The sequence below is a fragment of the Herpailurus yagouaroundi genome, unplaced genomic scaffold (assembly GCF_014898765.1).
Source record: "Herpailurus yagouaroundi ecotype Mexico unplaced genomic scaffold, PumYag 216, whole genome shotgun sequence".
In the NCBI taxonomy this organism is placed as follows: domain Eukaryota; kingdom Metazoa; phylum Chordata; class Mammalia; order Carnivora; family Felidae; genus Herpailurus; species Herpailurus yagouaroundi.
The window spans coordinates 8,979,213-9,003,352 of record NW_024412447.1 but is presented as its reverse complement, the minus strand read 5'-3'; the positions used below and the strand labels follow the sequence as shown (position 1 = coordinate 9,003,352).

At 50.9% G+C, this 24,140-nt stretch overlaps 1 protein-coding gene across 2 annotated transcripts in view; it reads left to right on the top strand.

The window, feature by feature from the left end:
• The first annotated feature begins 8,706 nt into the window (after positions 1–8,706).
• DTX2 (deltex E3 ubiquitin ligase 2) overlaps positions 8,707–24,140 on the top strand; it is a 36,376-nt gene continuing 20,942 nt past the window's right edge. For both annotated transcript variants that reach the window (XM_040456083.1, XM_040456082.1), the window contains exons 1-3: positions 8,707–8,850; positions 10,046–10,210; positions 22,184–22,540. In XM_040456083.1, coding sequence (XP_040312017.1) covers positions 22,273–22,540 — 268 coding nt within the window. In that variant the 5' untranslated portion in view covers positions 8,707–8,850; positions 10,046–10,210; positions 22,184–22,272. The remainder of the gene's footprint in view (positions 8,851–10,045; positions 10,211–22,183; positions 22,541–24,140) is intronic.

The window sequence follows — 24,140 nt, the reverse complement described above, 5'->3', positions numbered from 1 at the left end:
GTGGGGGCAGGGGCAGGCAGGAAAGGACTGAGTCTTCTAGGGGCAGCAGGCTAGAGGCCCAGAGGCCAGAGGTGACTAGGTCCAGGGCAGTGGTCTGGACAGTGGTCCCCTTGGGCCTGAGGGTGCTGTAAAGGAGAATGTCGTGTGTGTGTGTGTGTGTGTGTGTGTGTGTGTGTGTGAGAGAGAGAGAGAGAGAGAGAGAGAGGGAGGGAGGGAGGGAGGGAGGGAGAGGGAGCTCTGGACAGGTCCCTGGCTTGGGGGTGGGCACCTCAGGAGGGCTGGGACTGCCTGAAGCTTCTTGTCACTGATGGGAGCTGTCTTGCTGCCTCTCTTGCTCCCACGTAGAACTGCCTTCCTCTCCCAGGCCCTGGGAGTGTCCAGGAGGGAATGTGGCCCCTTGTCTGAGTGCTGTGGCTCTTGGCTGGTTCCATTCCCCACCCCCCCCCCCCCCTTCCCCTCCCATCAGGTCTGGCTCGTTTTCCTGAGTGAAAATCACCTTCACCAGGACTCCCCACCTTGCCAGTTACCTGCTGTGAGCCTGAGGGTCCTCGTGGGCAAAATGGAGCTGGTACCTGTTGGGCAGGCCTGTTGGACATAAATTGATTGGAAGCAAAAGGAGCCGTGTGTCTCTGCATCCTGGGGCCTGGCTGGGGGCAGGGGCTCAAGTGTGTTGATAGAGGCAGTTGGCCAAAGTCTTGGGATTCTGGGTCTACTGAGAACAGGAAGCCCCTTGACCTTGGCTCTTGCCCCTCTAAGTGTGACCTGTGAACACTATTAGCATCACCTGGGGATTTGCGGAAAGGCCAAGTTTTGGGTCCCATGCCAGACTGAATCTGCATTTTAAAATCTCCAGGTGATTCAAGTGCACCGGGCCAGGGGTTTGCATCCGGAAAGAATCCTCCTCCCCCCCCCCTCCCCCAGCAGGTCAGAGTGGGCTGTGTGAGGAAGTAAAAGGCTGGAGGTAAGAGGGGTGGGCCTCCTGGAGCTGGTGACCCTGGAGCAAATCCTTCAAGAGCGGGCAGGCCCTAGCTGGACAAAACGGGATGTGGGTGTGGAGGGAAGAGAGAAAGGGAGAACACTTCTCCCTGGTAGAAGGGAGGGCTTTGATGGTCTATGAGCCGTGGAGTAGAGAGGGAGGCCTCCTAGGGCCGCTAACAATGAAAAGGAGCCACTGCATGGAAGGTCATGTCAGGAAGACCCATAGGGACAGAGACTGGCCTGGAGGCAGAGAAAGGACCAGCCCGGCTCCCCACCACTGCTGCCTTGGCAGGCCACTTCATCTGTAACACGCACCGTGAGCGGAGTGGCATCCGGGCTCAGGCAGCAGGACTTGGGCCAGAGGGCCTGTGTCCCGTCCCACGCAGCTTGACTCCTCACTGAGCATGTTTCCTCCTCCTCGGCATCGACCCCTTTCAGGAGGTTTGAGTTCTCAACTTCAGCATTCCTGGGAGGGGTAATGTGTTACTTGGGGCCCAGTACAGGGGTTCAGAACAAGCTCCCCGCCCTGCAAAGTGTGCTGCTTTGCCTGTAGCTCACGATCACCTCTGTGCCCATCAAGACCCAACAGTTCAAGAGAAATTTTTGCCCCCTTAACTACCTAGAAGAATTGAAGTTGGGCGTCTTTCCCACAATGGGGTTCTTACCAGAGCTAAATCTTCTCTAAGTGATCCATCTGTAGGGGGGGGGGGGGGGGAGGCGCACACATTCACTCTTCCTGGTCTGTGAATTGCTTTCTGTGCCTTTGAAGCCCCAGGCTCTCATCCCTTTTGGTTCAGGAGGGCATATGTACTTCCTTTTAACTTTGGGAACCCCATATTTGTGAGAGATTCGCACAAGCAAAATTAAACCTGCTGTTCTGTTAATCTGTTTCCTGTCAACTTTTAGCCTAACCAACGTGAGTTTGCTCCTCGGAGAGCCAAGGAGATCATAGGGAATGGCTTCCAAAGCAGTGACTCCCCGAGAGAGACGGCGAATGGGTCCTTTCTGTTTAGGGTTAGGATGGCTATTTAGACAGGGAGGCCTAGGTAGAGGTGGGCGTGATGCATGTGCCTTAAGGAAACTCGCCTGTAGAGACCTTGTATATTACATAAATGAGGCTGAGGCTCCTCCCTGGGGGAGGGTTTTAGTATTCTAATGAGGTAAACTTAAAGGTGGGTCATTCCAGAGGCCACTCTGTGGTCCATCTGCCCCAGTGCAAGTCAAGTTTAGCTCAAAAGGTCTGGGTGGTCTGGGAGGCCTTGTCAGGGCCTTCGCCATCCCCTGAGGGGTGGTTTCGGATTTCATTTGCCTGAGTTTAGAAATAAGCTGGAGGGGCGCCTGGGTGGAGCAGTCGGTTGAGCGTCCGACTTCAGCCAGGTCACGATTTTGCGGTCCGTGAGTTCGAGCCCCGCGTCAGGCTCTGGGCTGATGGCTCAGAGCTTGGAGCGTGTTTCCGATTCTGTGTCTCCCTCTCTCTCTGCCCCTCCCCCGTTCATGCTCTGTCTCTCTCTGTCCCAAAAATAAATAAACGTTGAAAAAAAATTTTTTTTAAAAAAAGCTGGAAAGAAGAGTTTAGGGGAAGATGTAAGACAAAGGTTAATGGGTACAAGCAGGTAGGCAGCAACTGTCGAGTCTTGAGGTCTAGCTGGTGACCAACTTAATTCTTAGACCGGCCAGAAAAGCCTGTGGAAGACGAGGCTTTTCCCTCCCCAACACCAGCAGGTGTTCAGACAGAACCACACTCTGAGCTCCAGCTGCTTCCACAACCCCCGGGGGGACTGTCCATCTGCTACTTGCCCTCCTGTTTCTGGGGCTTGCAACATCCTGGGAAGTCCTCTCCAACTTCCGCTGTCCTTGGGAACAGGAAGTGGTTGTAGCTGGTGTGAGGAGGAAGTGTGGGGAGCAGGTCAGCTCCAGCCAGTTCCAGATGGGCCTCATCTCTCCGGGTGCCACCGAGAGGCGGCCTCCAGCCCTGAGATCCGAGGGCCCTGCCTCCAGTCTCCACTGGAGGCTAGAGCGGGGAAAGGGAGGGAGGTGGCCGGCAGCTGAGGGTCTGGATTTCCATTGCCTACGGCCACCTGTTTCCCTGGTGTTTGGGGCAGCTGCCTATCACATCCCGTGAAACTCTCAGTGGACCGACACTCCGTGGGTTTAAAACTTTGCCTTTGTGCTTCCTGGTGGCCAGGGGAAAAAAGGACAATGCCGAGAAAGGGGGGAGCCGGGGAGTAAAATCATGTTTGTACAAATACAAAATGAAAATATGTCCAAGGTCTTTTTTTAAGATTATTTTGAGAGCGAACTCTCGTGTGTGCAAGCAGGGGAGGGGCACAAAGAGAGAGAGAGGGAGAGCGAGAAAATCCCAAGCAGGCTCCCTCCACATGGTCAGCGCAGAGCCCAATGCGGGCTGGAACACACAAACTATGAGATCGCCGCCCCCCGCCCGGGGTGCCCCAAAGGTCTTGTTTTAACTCCTTCCTTGAGGGGAACTGCCAGAGGCGAAATGGGTTCAAAGGAGAATCCCAAGATTTGCATAAAGTAATCAGGAATGCAGAAATGAATTTGTTGACAGACGCAAGTTTGGCTTCCTACAAAGGGCAGAAATCAATTGCATCTCCCCAGACAAGACTTATTTGCAATAATTTGCACTACTGATTTTCCACAATATACAGAATTGCAAAATATCTTCCGTCAAAGACCAGGAAAGGCAGACTTTTACAGAGTCAGGGTATCTGGAAGGGTGCGAGAGGACATTTCGTAATCTCTTTGTTCATGTCTGTATCTGAGACTCACGCTTTTTCCTGATGGATGTTAGATTTATCACGTATTTTTAGCAATCAATTCTAAGCAGCAGCCAGGGACTATTGGAAATTTTCCGGGGGAGGTTGGCTACCACCAGAAAGACAACTTTGTCTCTCGGGGGCGCCTCTTGCCCTCAGCCTTTAGGCTAAAAGGCCTGCCTTGTCCACGCACAACTGACACCTCTCTTCTATGGATCTCAAACCAGGATGCCAGAGTACTAACTTACAATGAGTAAGTAACTTACAATGGGGTGGAGGGCATAGATCCAGTGAGATTGCCTGGTGTGAAAGCAAACTTCTCGGATGAGTTAACTGTGAGTACACATCAATTATTTCAGACTCGCAGCAAAGGAACCAGCAAAAAGGACAAGCCAGTTCAAAACGTGTTCCAAGGGGCTGGGACTTACATAAGATGACGAACACTTTTAGGGGCTGCAGAGCCATCACGCTTTTGTTGGCCGTGTAGGTCACACCTGGGTCCTGAGTGGGCACTGTCGCCCAGAGATGCCAGGTGCTGTCTATTAATCAGAAATAATGAGCCAGGCAGCTGTGGCTTCTAATCAGACGGTCCCTCCAGAGCGTCAGATGGAGGCCAATTAGCCGAGTGGCACCAAGCAACAAAATTCTGCCTTTCCAAGCAAAACCTCAGAAAGTGCTTGAGTCCCTGAGCAGTGATGCTGGGCCCCTATGTCATGGATCTTTTCTTGCTCCCTGAGTGAGCTGGGGCCGTTCCAGGATCGGAACCTTCGGAAGCAGTAAATCCTGGCACCTGGAATGGAGTCTAAGAACTTTTGGGGGAAAAAAAAAAAAAGAGTTTCTTTGGCCACCATCACTCCCCATTCCGTGGCCAACAGCCACATTCTTTCTTGGGCCACGCCATTCATTCTTAGTTGCTAGGGAGCCTTCGGGGAAGCCGGCGAGCAAGCTCCATTTGAGATGTTAAAACACACACACAAAGCTCCCCTTCGGGGCAGATGATTTTTGTGAGGACAAAGAGCCCATGCCAGGAATGTTTCTGTCCCCTTTCACCCCTATGTGCCCTTTGTGCCAGGCATACCTAACCTGCCCTACTGTGTGTGTGGAGGGGGAGGGAGGCGTGTTCACATTTTCCAAACCAAAACCACAAATAGGTGCATGTTCCGTATGCTGTGAAAGTTTCTTTTTTGCTTAACCCTAGACCTTGGCCATTGTTCCCTTAGTACCCGTGCATCTTCCTCATTCTTCTTAACTAGCGTTCCAAGGTCATTTAACCCGCCCTCTTCTAGTTGCTGCGGATCCTTTGCTACTATATTGGTTTCAAGTTCAGTTTGCAAGTGGCCGATCCCAGGCCCCTCATTTCCAGCTTCCTGAGGGCCATCCTGCTGCAGTCTCAGAACACAGCACACTTGCTCTGTCCTGCCTAAAAATTAAAAGTCCGTGCCCCCGCACATGCTCCCTCTTGCTGCTGCCCTATTTTGCTGCTTTTTCACTACCAGAACTCTCTATTTTCCCCAAATAAAAATAGTCTTTCTTTTCAGGTTACAAAAAAGGAAACCATTCATTGGGACACACTCAAATGGGGCAAGAAAAGTACAAAGAAAGTGAAAATCACCTGCTATCCTGCCTCTCAGACTTGACCGTGTTGTCTAGCGTCTTTCCAGGCACACACAGCCATGGGCAACCTTATGTAAGTAGCCTCATTCCACACGTGTGGGTTTATCCTCCCTCCGCCCCCCCCCCCCGCCCCCATGCGTGGAACACAAAGACTGTTTTTGGAACCTTCCCAACCTTCCCAAGCACACACACCTGTGTGCATCTCTGTGCTCAGGCCTCTGCTTCTCAACGGAAACCACGAGGGACACACCAGTGGCCTCTGTGTAGTTAAGTTGGAAGTTTGGGGCGTTTCCTGGAGACCGCAAGGTGAGAGAGCCCAGAGCTGGGAGACAGGAGCCCTCGGTTCTGGTATAGTCTTGCCTCCCAGCCGGCCACCTTGTTGGGCCTCTCAGAAGCATCTGTCGCCACTGAGTACCACCTCCATGGGACACTCCCCTTGATCCTCTGATTCACCAGCCTCGCCCCAGTCCAGCCTCCCTTCAGACACTTCTATGTTTCATCTGTCCTTCAAAGGTCAGTGTTCCTTAGCCTCGGACTAACCTTGCTTATCTTCTGAGGTCTTTCCACGTGATCTCAGTCTCATTGCCGGTGACTCCCCAGCCCTTGCCTCTACCCAGGCAGCTCCAGAACTTCCCACCTGGCTGTTCTTGCCCGTCTCCCTACCTCCCCCTCACCTTGTTGACCGGACACCCCCCCGCCACATTTCTAGTGTCCTCTACCTCATGGAAAGCCACCCCATGCACCCAGCCTTCCAGGCTGTGTCCTCTGTGAAGCTTCTCTACCCTGGCTTTCCCTCTGGTGCCCACACTGGTGCCCAACCTGGGCAGCCCCATCAAGCCTTCCTCAGCCCTCTGGCTCCTCCTGCTCTCTGAGTTGAGATGTCTTCCCCTCTCCAGAGCCTAGGTTCCAGAACCTTTCCAGCCTGGCCTGCCACCACAGTTCTGTTTGAGCCTGTTAGGTGTGTGTGCAGTGGGACTTTTGGACAATATCAGGCAAGCATTTCACTGAGGAAAAAGGAAGCACTTAAGGAAATATCTTTTGAGTGTTGAAAGGCTTTTCTAATGCTTCAGACCGTTTCACCTTGTACCACCCTCCCACCAGCGAGGCCACTCATATAGGGGTGCTCAATCTGGAGTTAGACGCCACCTTGATTTTAAGACCAGCTCCGCCAGTTGCTGGCTGTGTGACCTTAGACACATCGCTTAAACTGTGTCTCGGTGACCCCATCTTTAAAATGGGGATAACGAGGGGGCATCTGGCTGGCTCACTTGGTAGAGCATGCGACTCTTGATCTCAGGGTTGTGAGTTCAAGCCCCACCCCTTCCATGGCATGGAGCCCACTTAAAAAATAAATAACATGGGGAGAATGATAATACCTATCTCACTGAGGGGCTTTAATGAAGTGATGCATGCCAAGTGTTTGGCACACACTAAGTGCTTTAGAAATGTTTGGTGTAGGGGTGTCTGGGTGGCTCAGCCAGTTGAGCGTCTGACTTCAGCTCAGGTCATGATCTCACCATTCATGGGTTCAAGCCTCACATTGGGCTCTGTGCTGACAGCTGAGAGCCTGGACCCTGCTTTGGATTCTGTGTCTCCTTTTCTCTCTGCCCCTTCCCTTGCTTGCTTGCCTTGTGTCTCTCTCGCTTTCAAAAATAAATAAACAGTAAAAATTTTTTTTAAAAAGAAATGTTTGGTGTAGATGGTTACGGCTGAGAAAACTGATTCTGAAAGAAGATGGGGAAATGTTCGCATCCTAACCTGTAGCCACTGCAGTCACATAGTATAAATCACAACTAGAAAGTTACCCTTCAGTTCTAGAAAGAGAGCTAGCTCTGGGTGTAATTGGGAGAACCTGACTTTGGTGTGTCCCCAAACTCAAGGCCTGTGTCCTGTAAGTCAGGTCCTGGGTCATAAAGAGTCCTGACCTAGGGTACCAGAAGTGGGGCCACAGGCACTCCTTCCCCTCCCCTCTGGGCCTCAGCTTCCTCTTCTATAAAATGAAGTTTTGAGGGGCACCTGGGTGGCTCAGTCGGTTGAGCGTCCGACTTCGGTTCAGGTCATGATCTCACGGTTTGTGAGTTCTAGCCCCACATTGGGCTCTGTGCTGACAGCTCGGAGCCTGGAGCCTGCTTCGGATTCTGTGCCTCTCTCTCTCTCTCTCTCTCTCTCTCTCTCTCTGCGCCTCCCCCACTCACACTGTCTCTCTCTCCTTCAAAAATAAATAAACATTAAAAAATTTAAAAAAAAATGAAGTTTTGAACTGAATGATGGGGGAGTTAGGGGAGCGTCTCTTTCTGAAATCCCTGATGAAGTGTGAGGGGCATTAGTGCGAGGGACTCTACTCAACTAGAGTCCAAGATTCAGAGAACTCTGAACCCCCTGAACCTGTGTGCAAGATTGTACATGTAACATGTGTGTACGTGTGTGTGAGCATGTACATCTGAGCATATTTTGGGAATAGCTTTCTTTAGCTTTGAAAGGGAAGTCTGTGATCCCAGAAGGGCAGTCTCCAACCTGGTTCAGGCCTCATCATCTTCTATCTGGACAGCAATGTCCACCAAACTGGTCTCCTAGCTCTTTTCTCTGTCCCTTTAACCTATCCTCTACCTACCGCACATGGTATCCTTCTAAAGTGCAATGCTGACTGTCATCCCCTTGCTTTGAATCTTTCTATTGGTTCCAGCTGCCTAAATTCCTTGCATGGCATTTAAAGACGATCATAATCTTACCCAGCCTGCTCCCCACACTCCTGTCATGACACACCCTAATCTATTTTCTCTGTCCTCAGCCCCTCCATAAACCCTTTGCCCTGACCACAGAGAACATTTCACTGCTTCCCGATTGTGTCAGGCACTTTCACACGTCTCCTCCTTTGCAAGAACTTCTCTGTACTCCATCTGGCAAACCCCTATATATGCTTCAAAATCCAATTCACGCAACACCGCTTTGTGATGTCTTCCTGACACCCCCTCTCAAATTAAGCACACCCTTCTGCGCTCCAACCTCTGTGTTCAAACTCCCATTTATCCCACTGTACCGTAATTCTATGTTTGAGTATCTGTCTCCCCAAATAGATACGAAACTCTCCCAGGAGAAAAACCAAGCTCATAACTCACGTTTTAATCCCCGGTACCCAGCACAGGGCCTGACATCACCTACGTGTCGGTTAAAAAGTACCTAAAACGAGTCAATAAGTTAACGAAGTCAGTGAGTGAACAGAGTGAGGAGGAATAGATATACCTGAACAGGTGCGCGACGGGTTGGGCCCCGCCCCGCCCCCAACCCACGGAACTACATTTCCCAGAAGGCCCCGCGTCTTGGGCATGCGCACCGGGGCGCTAGGAAGCTGCGACGCCGAGTTTCACTCTGGCTGCCTCCTCAGAGTCGGAGCTTCAGCGGGAGCGGTGCCCAGGCCGGAACCCCAGCTGTAGCCCGAGCGCGGCGGTGCCCTCAGCCTGCCCCCTCGCCTTCCTCAGCCTCGGTGAGAGGGGCGGGCAGGCCACCTGCTTGTCGTCAGGGCTGGGGTCCCGGGGACGCGGGGCGGGGGGGGGGGGGGGGGGGGGTCGAGCCGGGCTGGGACCGGAAGGGGGCGGGCGTGCGAGTGAGGGAGGGCCGGGCCGGGGAAGAGCCCCGGGGTGAGGTCCTGGGGGGATTGGGAGGACGGGCCGCCGCGTCGGGGAAATCGGAGGCGCGGGCAGTTTAGGACGGGACTGGGTGCCGGCTGCGAGGGTGAACGCCGGGTGGAAGCCGAAGGGCTAGCAGGGGGAGGGGCGCAGACCCTGGGAGTTTGGGGCCGTCGCGAGGTGGGTACCCCTCCCCACAGGACCGGGAGGAGGCGGGGGTGGCCTTGTCACCGGGCTACGCGGTGAGGGCGTGGATTCTCCCGGGGTCCGGGGTCTGCCTTCAGGTGGACGACTTCGCTGGAGCCCGGGGCCGTACTTTGAAAGAGTTTTTGCCCCGTAACTCTGTTTCCCTCGCCTCAAGTAGGGGTCGCCCTCCAGGAAACAGGAGTTTGCTGGGGCCCTGGGTTACTTTTGAGGGGTGCATACTGTATGTGGAGGAGGATTTAGAAGACCTTCTTTTCTGAAGCTGGCCTTCCGTCCGCCCCCCTCCCCTCAAGCCAGCTGCTCCCCTCCACACTGGTTCCACTTCCCTAAGTGCCAGTAACAATGGAAATGGTGTGTGCATGGGCGCTTGGCCCCTTAAGAATGAACTCCGAATATTTCTGCCTGCCGTCCTAGCTCCTCTGGAGTTCTGGAAGGTGAACTTTCTGATGAAGCCAACATCAGGCTTTACCATCAGGGTAGCTGTAACTAGGCCTCTTGTTCTTTTGCTGTGTGACCTTGGCCAAACTTTCACCCTCTCTGGTGTGTTCATTTTCTGGATACTTATCACTGCAGAGTGGCTTATGGAGTCCGTTTAGGCCTTTTCATGAAATTGCTGAGGTGTTTGTTTGTTTGTTTGTTTGTTTGTTTGTTTGTTTCCACCGTTCCCTTGATGACTGAGTGGGTGGAGGGAGACTGTTGTACCTTCTGCCCTGCCCAGGCTGTTGGAAAATAAACCTGGTGGTTTCCAGTCCCCAGCCGCAGCACACAGACCCAACATCTGTGCATTCGCTTTCACTGACTGCTGTTTCTCAATTTAAAACCTGATCATCTTTTTCCTTGTTGGCAAAGGTGCCTTGGAATTTTGTGTTGCCGAGTCAGCAGGCCTTTCGGATTTGCTCGGCTTTTGTTGTTTGCGTTTATATCAAGATGGGAACTCAAACAAGTCAGTCCTCCTAAGGATCTACTGTCTCCATCAAGAAGGGACAGTTTGTGCCAGCTCTCCAGAGAGAAAAGGTAAGAGCCCCGGGGACGTTACATTGCTCCCTTCTCAATCTGGTTTTCGGTAGGGGAGGCTGGACTTTGAGGTCTCCGGGATGAAAAGTCAGCCTTGGGAGTTGATAGTTGATTGCCAACTGTCTTCAAATAAATTCAAGTGCTTTCTTGCCAAGGGCTTCTCCTGTTTAACCAGTCTTAGAGGATACTTTCCACGTGGTTTCCATTAGGGCATGCTTTATGGGATGAAGGACACAAGTCATGTTTTCTGCATCTGACCTGGAAATGTTTATGTCTCTTTTTTTTTTTTTCCTGCACAAACAAAACTGGGTACCTCCTTTGTGTCAAGGCCCATGCCCAGTGCTGGGGTCCACTGGTGGGCAACGGTTCTTTCTGTCACCCGGGAACGCATGGTTTGGCGGAAGAGACAGACGAACCACAGGCAGTGGCAAGGTGTTGTTGGTGCGGTATGTGTTGAGGCGGAGGGGGAGAGGGGGGAGTCGCAGGGCAGGACCCCAACCCCCCGACCCCGTTTGTCCAGGAAGGGGTAGGAGGGAAGAGGAAAACTAAGGTGAGTCGTGGAGGAGGAGTAGGACTTGGAAAGGAGGGAAGAAGCCCCACAGAGGAGTTGACGTCTGCAGAGTCCAGAAGTTGCCTGGTGTGCCTGGGCCCCTGTAAGGAGCTCCTTGTGGCAGAAGCAACAAGGGATGGGTGTGGGGTAGAGGAGGCTGGTGAAGTAGGGAGAGGGCTGAGCGCGGAGGGTTTTGGGGGCCCTGCCAAGGCTCCGGGGAGCAGGATTTTAGCAGAAGAGGCATTTTTTTTTTGTTTGTTTATTTATTTTTGAGACAGAGACAGAGCATGAACGTCAGCACAGAGCCCGACGCAGGGCTCGAACTCACGGACCGCGAGATCATGACCTGAGCCGAAGTCGGCCGCTTAACCGACAGCCACCCAGGCGCCCCAGCAGAAGAGGCATTTTATTTAATTATTTATTTAAAATTTTTTTTCAACGTTTTTTATTTATTTTTGGGACAGAGAGAGACAGAGCATGAACGGGGGAGGGGCAGAGAGAGAGGGAGACACAGAATCGGAAACAGGCTCTAGGCTCTGAGCCATCAGCCCAGAGCCTGACGCGGGGCTCGAACTCACAGACCGCGAGATCGTGACCTGGCTGAAGTCGGACGCTTAACCGACTGCGCCACCCAGGCGCCCCAGCAGAAGAGGCATTTTAGATGAGCACACTGGCTGGAAAGTATGGGATGGATTCGACTGGGTTATTCTCTTTGTGACTGTTTCCTTATGCCATGAGATGTGGCCCCCAGTTTGCTCATAGTCTCCTTGGAGAGATAGAATGGACGTAGAGAACTGTGGAGGGCAGACAGGTGCTGTGGAAGTTGATAAGCGGGTGTTTTCTTTCAGTCGGGCACATCGAGGCATCTTGGAGGTGCTGTTTAAATTGGGTCCTGGGGCGCCTGGGTGGCTCAGTCTGTTAAGCGTCCGATTTCAGCTCTGGTCATGATCTCACGGTTCGTGAGTTCGAGCCCCATGTTGGGCTCTCTGCTGTCAGTGATGCCCACCTCTCAGATCTTCTGTCTCCCACTCTTTTTGCCCCTCCCCCAGTGGTGCTTTCTCTCTGCCCCTCTCTCTCTCAAAAATAAATAAACATTAAAAAAATAAAAAATAAATAAATTGGGTCTTGAAAGTATGGGTAAGGTGAGGATGTGTAGCTACGTGGGTGGGATTCTGCACAGAGCCAAGGTATGGAGGTGGGAAAACTGGATGTATATGGGGGTAGCAGGTATGGATTGGGGGAAGGGGAGGCACAGACAAAAGTAAGGTATTGAAGGGAAGCTCCCTGGCAAATACAGTTGATAGGAAGGGACCAGACTGTGATGGGCTTTCAGTGTCAACCTAAGGAACTTGAACTTTATTCCGGAAGTATACTTCAGGAGGCTCAATCTTGCACTTGCCTCTCAGGTGGACCAGAAGGAGAGACAGATTTGGGGAAGCCACTTCAGAGAGAATACTTATCAGGGTGAGAGGCATATAAGTCCCAAGCAACAGGGACTGAGGAGGGAGGAGAAAAAGGAAGCCGTGGCAGCTGTGGAGCTGGAGGGGAAAGGTTGTGAGGATCTAGAAACCCAGCTTTTTCTCGTAACTGCCTGGGGCCAGGGAATCCAGGGGAAAAGGACAATCAGGAAGGAAGATGAGTCTGGGTTCAGACATATTAAACTTAAAAAAAAAAAAAAAAAGCTTTTGTTAATGTCTGTTTATTTTTGAGAGAGAGTGCAAGCAGGGGAGGGGCAGAGAGAGGGGGAGACACGGAGAATCCGAAGCAACTCCAGGCTCTGAGCTGTCAGCACGGAGCCCAACGCAGGGCTCGAACCCACGGACCATGAGATCATGACCTGAGCCGAAGTCGGTTGCTTCACTGTGAGCCACCCAGACGCCCCTGGGTTCAGACATATTAAAGGTACCTAAGAGGCCAGCAGGAATGGGGCCATGGGCCACACAGAAACCCTGTGTCAGGGGTAGGGCTTGGTACTTGGGTTAAAATGTGTTGGTTTTCATTTCTACTTTGGGTAAACACAGAGCTAGATTAATACATGCTCATCACTGTTCACGCATGGCTTGCTTTTACTTATTTCCTAAGTGATTTGTAAGGAATGTAGTAAGTTACCGCGTTCCACCCACCCAGAACAAAAGCTTGAAACGAAAGTTTACCTGTAGTCATTTTATCATTCTCCCCATCCTGAGATAACCATTTTCCCCTCGCTTTCATGCTCATGTAGTTTTATGTGTTGCTGAGGAAAGTAAGAAAACGTTGCTAAGATTTCCCATCTTATTGCATGTCCTCTGATTCATTCGTATTCATTACTGAAGAATCCGTGAACGCACCACAGCTTATGCATCTAATCTTCCACTGATGGGCACTTAGTTGTTTCCAGATTTTTGCTGTTGCAAATGTGCTGCTCTGAACATCCCCATACACGTCTGTAGTACAGGTGCAAGAGGTTTTCTTGGGTATGAATTTAGGGGTGATATTTTGCTGGGTCATCCATCATGTGCAACTTTCATAGATGTAGCCAGACTGTTTTCTGAAGTGGTCCTACCAGTATCCACTCCCTCAGCACCAGCGCATGGGACTCAGTTGCTTCACGTTTTTGCCAACACTCACTATAGGCAGACTTCACTTTTCCTGATTGAATGGATATAAAATGGGATCATTGGGATCTTGATTTCTATGTTCCTGAGCCCTGACATTGAATATCTCTTCATGAGCTTATTGGCATGTGTGTTTCCTGTGAAGTATTTGCTTATGATTTTTGCCAACTTTTTATTATTTACTGGTTGTAAGAGTTCTTTATATATTCTTGATTTCGATCCTTTGTTCATATTGTGAGTATTTTCTTCCAGCTTGTAATGGGTCATTCTACTTAAAGACGTCTTTTGTTGACCAACCATTCTTTTAAAAAAATTGTTAATGTTTATTTTTGAGAGAGAGAGAGAGAGAGAGACAGAGTACGAGCAGGGGAGGGGCAGAGAGAGAGAGAGGGAGACACAGAATCCGAAGCAGGCCCCAAGCTCCAAGCTGTCGGCACAGAGCCCGACGTGGGGCTTGAACTCATGAACCATGAGTTCATGATCTGAGCCGAAGTTGGACGCTTAACCGATTGAGCCACCCAGGTGCCCCATGTTGAACAATCATTCTTAATTTTCACATAGTGAAATGTTTTTTTTTTTCATGTGTGTTTATTTTGAGAGAGAGAGAGTGTGTGAGTGGGGGAAGGGCAGAGAGAAGTGATAGAATCCCAAGAAGGCTCGGTGCCGTCAGCACAGAGCCTGACGTGGTGCTTGATCCCATGACTCTGGGATCATGACCTGAGCCAAAATCAAGAGTCAGATGCTTAACTGACCAAGCCACCCAGGCGCCCCCCCCCCTTTTTTTTCTTTTTTGTTTTTGTACTCAGCATTCTGTATCTTGTTTAAAAAGTCTTTTCCTGACCTTAGTCCTTGCCTTAAGGACCCTATGCCCTAGTGGAGGGCCAGGTAGATAATTGCACTCAGATATTACATGGACATTGATTGTTAGAAGTGGCCACTTCTGCCAGAGTGGAGGAGTGGGTGAAAGTAAAGATTTCACAGGGTAGAGAGTCTCAAGCTGCCCTCAGGTACTGGGGGAAGACTGGCATGTCAGCAGAGGCCCTTTCCTACTTTCTGATAGAGACGTGGATTCAGAGAAGTATTTCTCAACTATAGGACACTGTGAGCATGGCGATGGGTGTTGGGGAAGCTGTACACTGATCACTCTGTGGTTAGTTTGCACATTGTCTGTGGCTGTTTTCACACTGTTGTGGCAGAGTTGCGTAGATGTGACAGATGCCTTGTGTTCTGCAAAACCTAAAATATATGTGTACTTTCTGGCCCCTTACAGGAGAAGGTTGCTCACTCCTGCCGGGGGGGCCATCACGGTAACCGTGGTGACCTGGCGAGAGTGTGTCCCAGCCACCACAGTGGTTTAGTGAGTTGTTGCCGGATGGATAATGAATCTAGGTCAGCGCTGCAAATGTTGCCAACTTTTCTGCTTTCTAAAAGCTGGAAATCTGGAATTTTTTTTTTTAATGGTGAATATTCCAATTTTTAAACATCAACTCAGTTTTTAAAAAAACTGAAAACTGTATAGGCCAGGAAAAACACATCTGGCAGGCCGATTTGTCCAGCATCAGTGGACCCCTTCTGTCTCAGTGGACCCTGGGAACAGATTTGGGTTTCTTTATACCCGTGTATGCTTGGGCGGGTTGGTCATCCTTTTTTGCCTCCTCTTCTCATCTATAAAGTCAGGAGAAGACCCGCCCCAGGACTCATGTGAGTTTCTTAGCACCTGGTGCCTCGTAAGCTCTTGGTTGGTAGCCATCGCTGTTACTCCTGCCACTGCTTCCATTGCTCCCCCATTTTGACCCCTGGGTAGGCCTGGGGACCAGGACTCTGTCCTGACAGGTCACCAGTGGTCACATTGCTCCTGGTAGAGAAGGATCAAAGAGATCCTTCGATACAGGGGATCGAAGATTGCTAGTGCCTGCCATCTGCTAGTGCCTGTCGCCTGTGGCTTTCGGTGCCCTATTTGAAGGCTCTGCCCTGACCAGCCCCTGGAGGGCTCAGGTAGGCACAGCTAGAGGAGGAGTTATCACTTCCCTTCCAGCGTGCAAGGGACAGATCATGTACTAGTATCCTTCCATAACTCAGAAACCTAGTAAGTTCTGGGCGGCACCGGCTCGAGCCATCTCTCTTCAAGACAAAAGCCTCGTCTTGCAGTGCCTACCTCTTGCAGTAGTTCAGGCACCTGGGTGGTTGCACCTTTTCTTGCAACTCAGAGATGGGGATGTCTCTTGGCAAAGAGGTGCCATGGTACTCTGACCAGGTCTGTTGTTTGTGAAAGCCACGGGGATAGTCAGTGGACATCTAAAGTAACAATGCTAAGTCATGACGGTGGTGCTGGTTTGGTTTCTATTTATGATCTTTTAAAGGTGTTGGGCATATTAAAGAGACGTGTTACTGCTAACAGAAGTAATACTTTCTCACTTTAGAAAATGTGAAGAGTTCAGGTACGTAAGGAAGTTGAACAAAAGGCCTCCTGAGGTTTCTCTAGTCAGTGGCCGCAGCTGTCCCGAACATTTTAGTGTTTCTGTTGAGTTCTCTCTCTGCTTCTCTTTTACCTGGTCAGAATAGTGCTACAGCAAATACCTTTATGTCAGAGGGTTTCTACAATCTCCTTAGATTGTTGGGTCAAAGTGAGTAAGCATTTCTAAACCACTTGATACCTGTTACCACACTTTTCTGGAAAGGGTTTATCCTTCCCAGTGATATGAGGACTCTGTACTCCTGCCAGCACCAAGTATTGAAATTAAAGGGTGTTTGTGTGTGTGTGTTGTTTTTTCTACTATTTTGATAGGCCAAAAAATAATGTTCCGTTGTTTTTAATTTGTATTAAAAACGTTTCTATGGGGCGCCTGGGTGGCGCAGTCGGTTAAGCGTCCGACTTCAGCCAGGTCACGATCTCGCGGTCCGTGAGTTCGAGCCCCGCGTCGGGCTCTGGGCTGATGGCTCAGAGCCTGGAGCCTGTTTCCGATTCTGTGTCTCCCTCTCTCTCTGCCCCTCCCCTGTTCATGCTCTGTCTCTCTCTGTCCCAAAAATAAATAAACGTTGGGAAAAAAAAAAAAACTAAAAAAAAAAAAAACGTTTCTAGTCAGGTAGAACATTTCTTTGCTGGGCTTGGGTGCAGGATTGGACTTTCCCAGGTCTGCGGGAGGGCTTCCTGATGGGACCCGGGGGGCTGGCTGCACTGTGAGAGGTCTGGGAAGGTTATACTCCCTGGGTCAACTGGTGGGTATGGAGTTTCAGGCTGAGCTTCTTGGAAAGGGTCCGAAGAAGAGGTGGAATAGAAAATAGGCCTCCTTGGGGCACCTGGGTGGCTCCGGCAGTTAAGTGTCTTGATCTCTAGGTCGTGAGGTCAAGCCCCATGTCGGGCCTGGGTGTGGGGCCTACTTAAAAAAAAAAAAAAAATAGGCCTCCTGTTTGCCTGCTCTCGCTGATTTCCCATCCATGCCCTTCAGAACTCTTCTGCAGAAGAGCATCCTGGGCGTTTTGAGAAGAAGGAATGAAGACCATTTCTGTGTCAAAAAGAACACCTCGTGTTCCTATATTTTATTCAGTGGGTGGCCTGTGATCACATTTGGAAACAGGTTCCACTGCTTGTAACAGGCTGGCAAACCCATCTGACTGCCTGAGTGGTGGAGTCTACAGACAGGGAAGTGACTGCCCCAAAGTCACCGAGTGTGGAGCATATGTGTGCGCGTGCCGAGGGGGTCCTGACAGATCTCTCCGTTTCCATCTCCTCTCGGGACATTGGAGAGTGTGGGACAGCCACTGTCCCAAGCATGGACTGCAGGGTGAACTGCTGAGCCCGGTACGGGTGGGCTTTGGAGGGATGAAGTGGGGTCCTCATGTATTGGCAAGGTGGTGATCACTCAGTGTGAGCACTGCTTTAAAAACCACACTCGAGGGGCGCTGGGTGGCGCAGTCGGTTAGGCGTCCGACTTCAGCCAGGTCACGATCTCGCGGTCTGTGAGTTCGAGCCCCGCGTCAGGCTCTGGGCTGATGGCTCAGAGCCTGGAGCCTGTTTCCGATTCTGTGTCTCCCTCTCTCTCTGCCCCTCCTCCGTTCATGCTCTGTCTCTCTCTGTCCCAAAAATAAATAAACGTTGAAAAAAAAATTAAAAAAAAAAAAACCAAAAAACAAAAAAAAAAACACCACACTCGAAGCCTTCTGCCCAGAGGCCGCAGCTGTGGTGGGATCCCTTCGTGTGGTTCACCCACCTGGAGGCCCACAATTAGGCAAGATGGTTTTCACTCACGTTCTTGTGCCAGCTCAGATCTTGTTCGAAAGCTTTTCTAAATCCTCTGGGGATAGAAAGACTGTGGGACACATGTAACTTTTTTTCTTATGTGTGAAAACTCCTCTCTGGTAGAACAGCAAATTTCCTCTGTGCCTCACAGCCACAGTACTGTGGACAGGATTTGCAGCTAAATTGCACAAGAAAATGCGAAGGAAAGCAGGAAGGTTTTCTTCGTGGTCAAGGCTGTTGATATTTTTAATTTATTTTTTAAGTTTATTTATTTTGAGAGAAGGCGAGAAGGGGAGGGGCAGAAAGAGAGAGGGAGAGGATCCCAAGCAGGCTCCGAGTTGCCAGTGCATAGCCCAACATGGGGCTTGAATCCATAAACCATGAGATCATGAGCTGAGCTGAAACCAAGAGACAAACGCTCAATTGATTGAGCCACCCAGGTGCCCCGTTAATATTTTTTAAAATGTTACTTTGGTCTCATAAGAAGTAATATGACCATTGTAGAGCATTTGTATGTACAGAAAGAGGTAAAAAAAAATCCCATGATCCATCACTCCTATTAACTTAGAGATCTTCCTTCCAGTCTTTTTTCTCCTTTCAGCCTTTTTTTTTTTTTCTAGGTTTATTTATTTTTAGTAATCTCTGCACCCAGCATGGGGCTTGAACTCATGGTGATCAAGAGTCTCAGTCAGGCTCCTCCAACTGAGCCAGCCAGGCGCCCCTTCCTTCCAGCCTTTTAAAAATTAGTTCATGCAGGGCAGAAAGGACATAGGTTTTATGGCATCATAGATTTTGGTAAATTCTTAATTTCTTTTTTTTTTTTTTTTAAGATTTTATTTTTAAGTAATCTCTATATCCAATGAGGAGCTCAAACTCACAACCCTGAGATCAAAAGTCACATGCTCTTCTGACCGAGCCAGCCAGGCACCCCAATTCTTAATTTCTTTTGGCCTCAGTTCTCTCGTCTATAAAATGGGCATAATTCCAGTTGAGGGTTGAGGGCTGGATGACAAGAGCACCAGGCAGAGTGTGTGCCCCGCAGTAGGTGTTCAATAAAGGGCACACCCTCCTGCCTAACAGTGGGGCCTGTGCAGTTCCATATCTTGTATTTTTCATTTGTCGTGAACATTATCTTAGGTCTGTAAGCCTTTCTTTTTTTTAAATGTTTACTGATTTTGAGAGACAGAAATAGAGCGGGAGCAGGGGAGGGGCAGAAGGAGAGGGAGAATCTGCTCTGTCAGCGCAGAGCCTGACGTGGGGCTCAAACTCACGAACCGCAAGATCATGATCTTAGCCTAAATCAAGAGTCAGTTGCTCAACCAACTGAGCCACCCAGGTGCCCCAGGTCTGTAAGCCTTTTGTAAACATTTTTCAAGACTTATATTCCATCATTAGAATGTACTGTAACTTATTTAAGAATTCCATTATTGTAGGTGTTCAGGTTACTTCCAGATCGAGGACTATTTCTATGTGCAATTATAATAATTATTATTTTCATAATTAGGAACACCCTAAATAGCCCCCATCATTAGGAGCCGAGACAAATTAGGTTTTTGGACTGCAGCTTCGTGATGGCTGAGGTTGTTGCAGAGAATGGGCGCATTGACATGGCTGTTGGACATGCGTAATTGCTCTGTTCAGGTGCCATGCCAGTGGGCATTTTTGGGCATTGCTTCAAATGTGCCCCAGGCCCCTGGAGCAGAAGGTTCACCTCTCTTCTGTCCGCTGGGGTTTTAGACCCTCTGGGATATTAGGCATTTGAAGAACTAAAGCCCCAGCTTTGGGCCAGCACTAGCTCTGTCCTCAGAGACTTCCTGTTCCGGTGGGCAGACAGACACCGAGACCAGTGGATGTCGTCGTGTTCATGTTTGGATAAGTAGGATATGCAGTGAAGACTCACAGGTGGGTGGAGTCAGCACTTTTCTGGTGAGGTGTGGGTCAGAGGGCTCAGGAGAGGGGTGCTGTGACTGATTCTGGAAAGATGGGCATGTTTGGGTTCTTGGTGAAGAGAAGACTGGAGTCTGGACACACGTAGCAGCAGGATCTACAGCTGTGAGGTGGTAGGAAATGGCTTGGAATGTTCTGGCACTTGCTAAAATTTGGTATGGCTGGATGTAAGGTGGAGGCCTTGGTTTGAGGGGGGACCAGCGGCCGTGTCTTTTTCATCTCTGGGTCTTTAGGACCCCAACAGTGCCTGAGGAGGGTGCGCCCTTGGTCAGTGGAGGCCGAACACGTTCAGGAAAAACTTGAGCTGCAGCACTAGCCTGCATTTCTCTGGCTGTTTGGCAAAGTTCTGCGAGTTGGTTCATCCGGGGATGTGCGGACATGCTGGAGCGGACCACGGGTGCTGATCTGTGGGAGGCCCCCGCTGCCTGCCGGGTGAGTGATGCCTGCCAGGAGGTGCCAGGAGGAAAGTCCGGGCCCGGGAGTAGCTGGCTCTGAAACCGGTCCTGTGATTTGTACCTGGATGTGGTTACAGAGACTTCTAATTGTAGTCACGGAGCTAATAAGCCAGCCACCCAAGGGCATCCCAGGTCTGATCCTCCAGAGTGGGATGTGTGCTCTTGTTGGAGCAGCTGGCAGCTCACTGGCGGCCCTGGCACCCGCGGGCATGCTCCGCGTTCTTGCAGGCCTGACTCATCGCCCGCGTTCTCGTGCTGTGTAGCCCAGTGCCGCCCCAGGCTGCCGCTCCTCACCTGGACTTGAGGGGTGGGAGGGAGGCCCCGGGGGATGGGGGGCAGGGGTGGGCAGGGAAAGGGAGGGAGGACAGGCTCCGCGGATATCTGCTGTGTGCTCTGTACCACCTGTCTGTCTGAATGCCCGTGAAAAGCACGGAACATGGATGTTGTTATCATCATTGTCAAGTAGGGGAAAGCAAACTTGGAGAGCTCGGGTACCTCTGTCAGGATGACACAGCGAGTGGAGTAAGTAAGCCTGTGCCTGTTCCTGTCACCTAGGGCTCCAGCTCTGCCTTCCTTGTGGCGGGTGTCTTTGGCCTTCTCGACACCTTGACAGTGCAGTGCACTCGCAGGGACAGCAGCAAAAAGCCCAGGGTCCCACTGTGTAAGCAAGTCCCCACAACTGCCTGGACCTTGATTTCCTCATCTGCAAAATGGGGAGAAAATTCAGCGTGTTCACTTAAGAGGGTTGTGTAGGAATCTGAACAGATGGTGTGACTGGGAACCGTACTGGCACCGGGGCCCTGGGTGGACGTGCTGTAACCGCTGAGGGTGCTGGGGGACTTGGGACACAGCTTCCTCTCTCCTTCCGCCTTTCTCAGCGCGGCCTGTAAGTGGAGCCCAAGGTGGAGTCAGGCTGAGTTTTCTTCTCTCAGAAATGGACATTAGAGCCGGGTTGATCTGGGCTTGTTCTCTGCCGCCACTCAACAGTATTCATGTGACCTTCAATAAGACCTTGACCTCTCTGAGCCTTGTAAAGTGGGAGAAATGCCACCTTGTCAGTCTGTTAGGCGTACACGAGACAGGTATATTTGGTGTTTGCCACTACACTGGTCCTGTTCCTACTGAACTCCGAGTGCTGGTGCTCCGGGCGCCTGGCGTGGTACGTTCACAGTATAGTGCCCTTCCTCAGACCACTGCAGGCGGCTTCGCGTTCAGCCGTGTTGTCAACTAGTATGTATACAACACTTAGCACATGACAAGATCTCTGCTTGAGCTGACGATAGGACTGTGGACAAGACAGACTCCCCGGCTCGCTGCTGTCTGGAGGAGCAGAAAATTCTGAAACGTCCTCCTCCTCATACATATATAGAGGCATTAGCATTCTGGCCGGTGCTGCAAGGCAGAAGCTCACGTGAGCCAGGGAAGGGCTCCCTGAACCACACAGGCTGGGCCTCAAGGCTGAGTAGAGTTTACAAGAGAAGAGGATGGGCGAGGGTGGCTGAGAGAAGAGTGTCTCAGGAGCTGGGTGTAAACTCTCTGGGCCTGACTGATGGTCAGCTAGGCCCAGACGGGTGCGGAGAGGCCGGCCTTCTGCATCTGTGAGATCTTAATGTTTATCTAGGGCACCCTTCATGGTTAATGAAGTCTCTTGGGTACCCTGGAGACCTGGGCGGAGCTAGGACCAGGCTTTCAGTCTCAGCTCTGCCATTGACCCTCTTGAGGGTCCTTGAGCCCCTAGTCCTTTCTGAGACACAGGTTTTTCCCATCAGGAGCATAGCGGTATCTCCCAAACCTGCATTGGAAACCATAGAGTGTTCACATAATTGTAAGGGGTCATTGTGGCCTCAGTACACGAAGGATTTGGGGTGACTCACGAAAACAGTATACAAGGATATACTCAGTAGTTAGGTCAGAAGGAAATGATTGGTAAAAAGAAGCTGGGCTGTTGATTAGCACCCAAAATTCACTCCACAGTATCTTCCTGAACATTTACAGAGGCAGGTACGTTGCTTGATTGACTGAATTCTTCCTGGCTGCCTGAACAAAAAGACAGGATCAGGTACTTGATTCACAATGCTCTTTTCTTTTAGGGAAAAAAGTGATTGTGGGAAAATACTTTTTTTTTCCCCTGCATTGAGGCCAACTCTCAGGGACACCGTGTATGTTGATAACTGTTTGTCCTGTTTACAGGTCTGCTGGAAGCACTGGGCAATGAACCCGAGACTTCAGCCCAGAGTGGTCTGAAACCGTTTGGGAAGGAAGAGGGAGTCCTGGGGAAGATGGCCATGGCCCCAGGCCCTTCCCTGGCTCAGGTGTACACCAGCCCCGTGGCAGTGGCCGTGTGGGAATGGCAGGACGGGCTGGGCACCTGGCACCCCTACAGTGCCACTGTCTGCAGCTACATCGAGCAGCAGTTTGTCCAGCAGAAGGGCCAGCGCTTCGGGCTGGGGAGTCTGGCCCACAGCATCCCCTTAGGCCAAGCTGACCCCTCGCTGGCCCCTTACATCATTGACCTCCCCAGCTGGACCCAGTTCCGCCAGGACACTGGTAAGACACTTCCTGCCTCTAGTACGTGTTGGAGCACCCGCTTTGGGCCAGGTGCCATGCCGATGGTGGAGTTATATATAGAATTGACTCTCGGCCCTTCATCCTGTCCCCGACAGGTGCTGTGAGTGGTACAGGTACCACAGTATGGGATGTACCTCTTAGTAGTAGGGAGTGCCTTGAGAGCGCAGGGCAGAGGCCCGCCCCACCCCTTCCCCCCTGTTTCCTGAACCCAAACTGCCTGCTTCCACCTGCAGAAATGGAGGGGCTTGTGGGCAGAGAGGCCAGCACAGAGGAAGAGCGCTGTGCTAGTTAAGAGGGCCTGGTGATGAGTTCTGCTTCCGCTGCACAGTGTCCGTGTGACCTGAGCAGGTTACTTTATTCTCCTGTGTGCTCACATTAGGGTTTGTTGTGTGTTTTGATCAGTATTACTGAGAATGGGACCACCAAGTTCCCCTCGGAGTTGTGCCCCGTCTGTCTAACCCAGTGGTTCTCAACTGGGGGTGTTTTGTCCCCTAGCACATTTGACAATGTTTGGACACATTTTTAATTGTCACAAGTTGGGCAGGGAGCCACTGGCATCTAGTCAGTAGAGGCCAGGGATGCTGCTAAATGCACGGGACCGGCCCCACGACAAAGAATTCTTGGCCCGGGATGTCACTGGTGGGGAGACTGAGAAACGCTACTCTGATCCCTACGGCAGCGTCCTTGGGTGTGTGAGGACTAAGCCTTCCAATCAGTTGGATACAGAAGAAAGTCCTTGCCTTCCTGATGTTTGGAGTCCACTGAGAAAGGCAGCAAACAAGATATGTAATGTGGAAATTGTATATTGTGTTAGATGGCAATAAGTGTTAATCAGGGAATGGAGGTGTTGGGAGAGGTGGAGGTCTGAGCCAGGGTGGCCAGGTCACCAGGAAGGGGGTCTAAGACAGACCTGAGGGAGGGGCAGGTTGTCCTTGAAGGGACTTTGGCTTTGGCTTTTATTCTTTTTTTTATTTTTTATTTTTTTCGTGTTTATTTATTTATTTTGAGAGACAGAGAGGGAGAGGGAGATTACAAGCAGGGGAGGGGCAGAGAGAGAGAATCCTAGGCAGGCTCTGCACTGTCAGCACAGGGCCCGATGCAGGCCTCAGTCTCACCAACTGTGAGATCATGAGCTGAGCTGAAATCAAGCTGAGCTGAAATCAAGCCAGACGCTCAATTGACTGAGCCACCCAGGCGCCCCTTGGCTTTTATTCTGAAAGGGGGAGCCGTGGGAGGATTTGGGCAAAGGAGTGCTGTAATCTGATTTGGAGGTGAAGAGTATCGCTCTGGCTGCCAAGGATGGAGGCGAGGTGGGGGTCAGGAGACCAGTAGAAGCAAATTGCAGTGATCATCTTTTGGCAAGTGCTCTTGGAAACATGGCCTGAATTAATTTTTCTCTGTAATCATCAGGTTTGGTTTATTAAGAATATAAGCTAACCACGGGGTATTTCCCAGTAGTTGCTGCTTGAAGAGTCAAAGGGTATGGGTACATCCACGTAAGAGACTTATGTAACAATGAATACTGAGTTATGTATAAAATTTTAGAGATGTAAGGAAAACTGATGGCCTAACAGAAGAA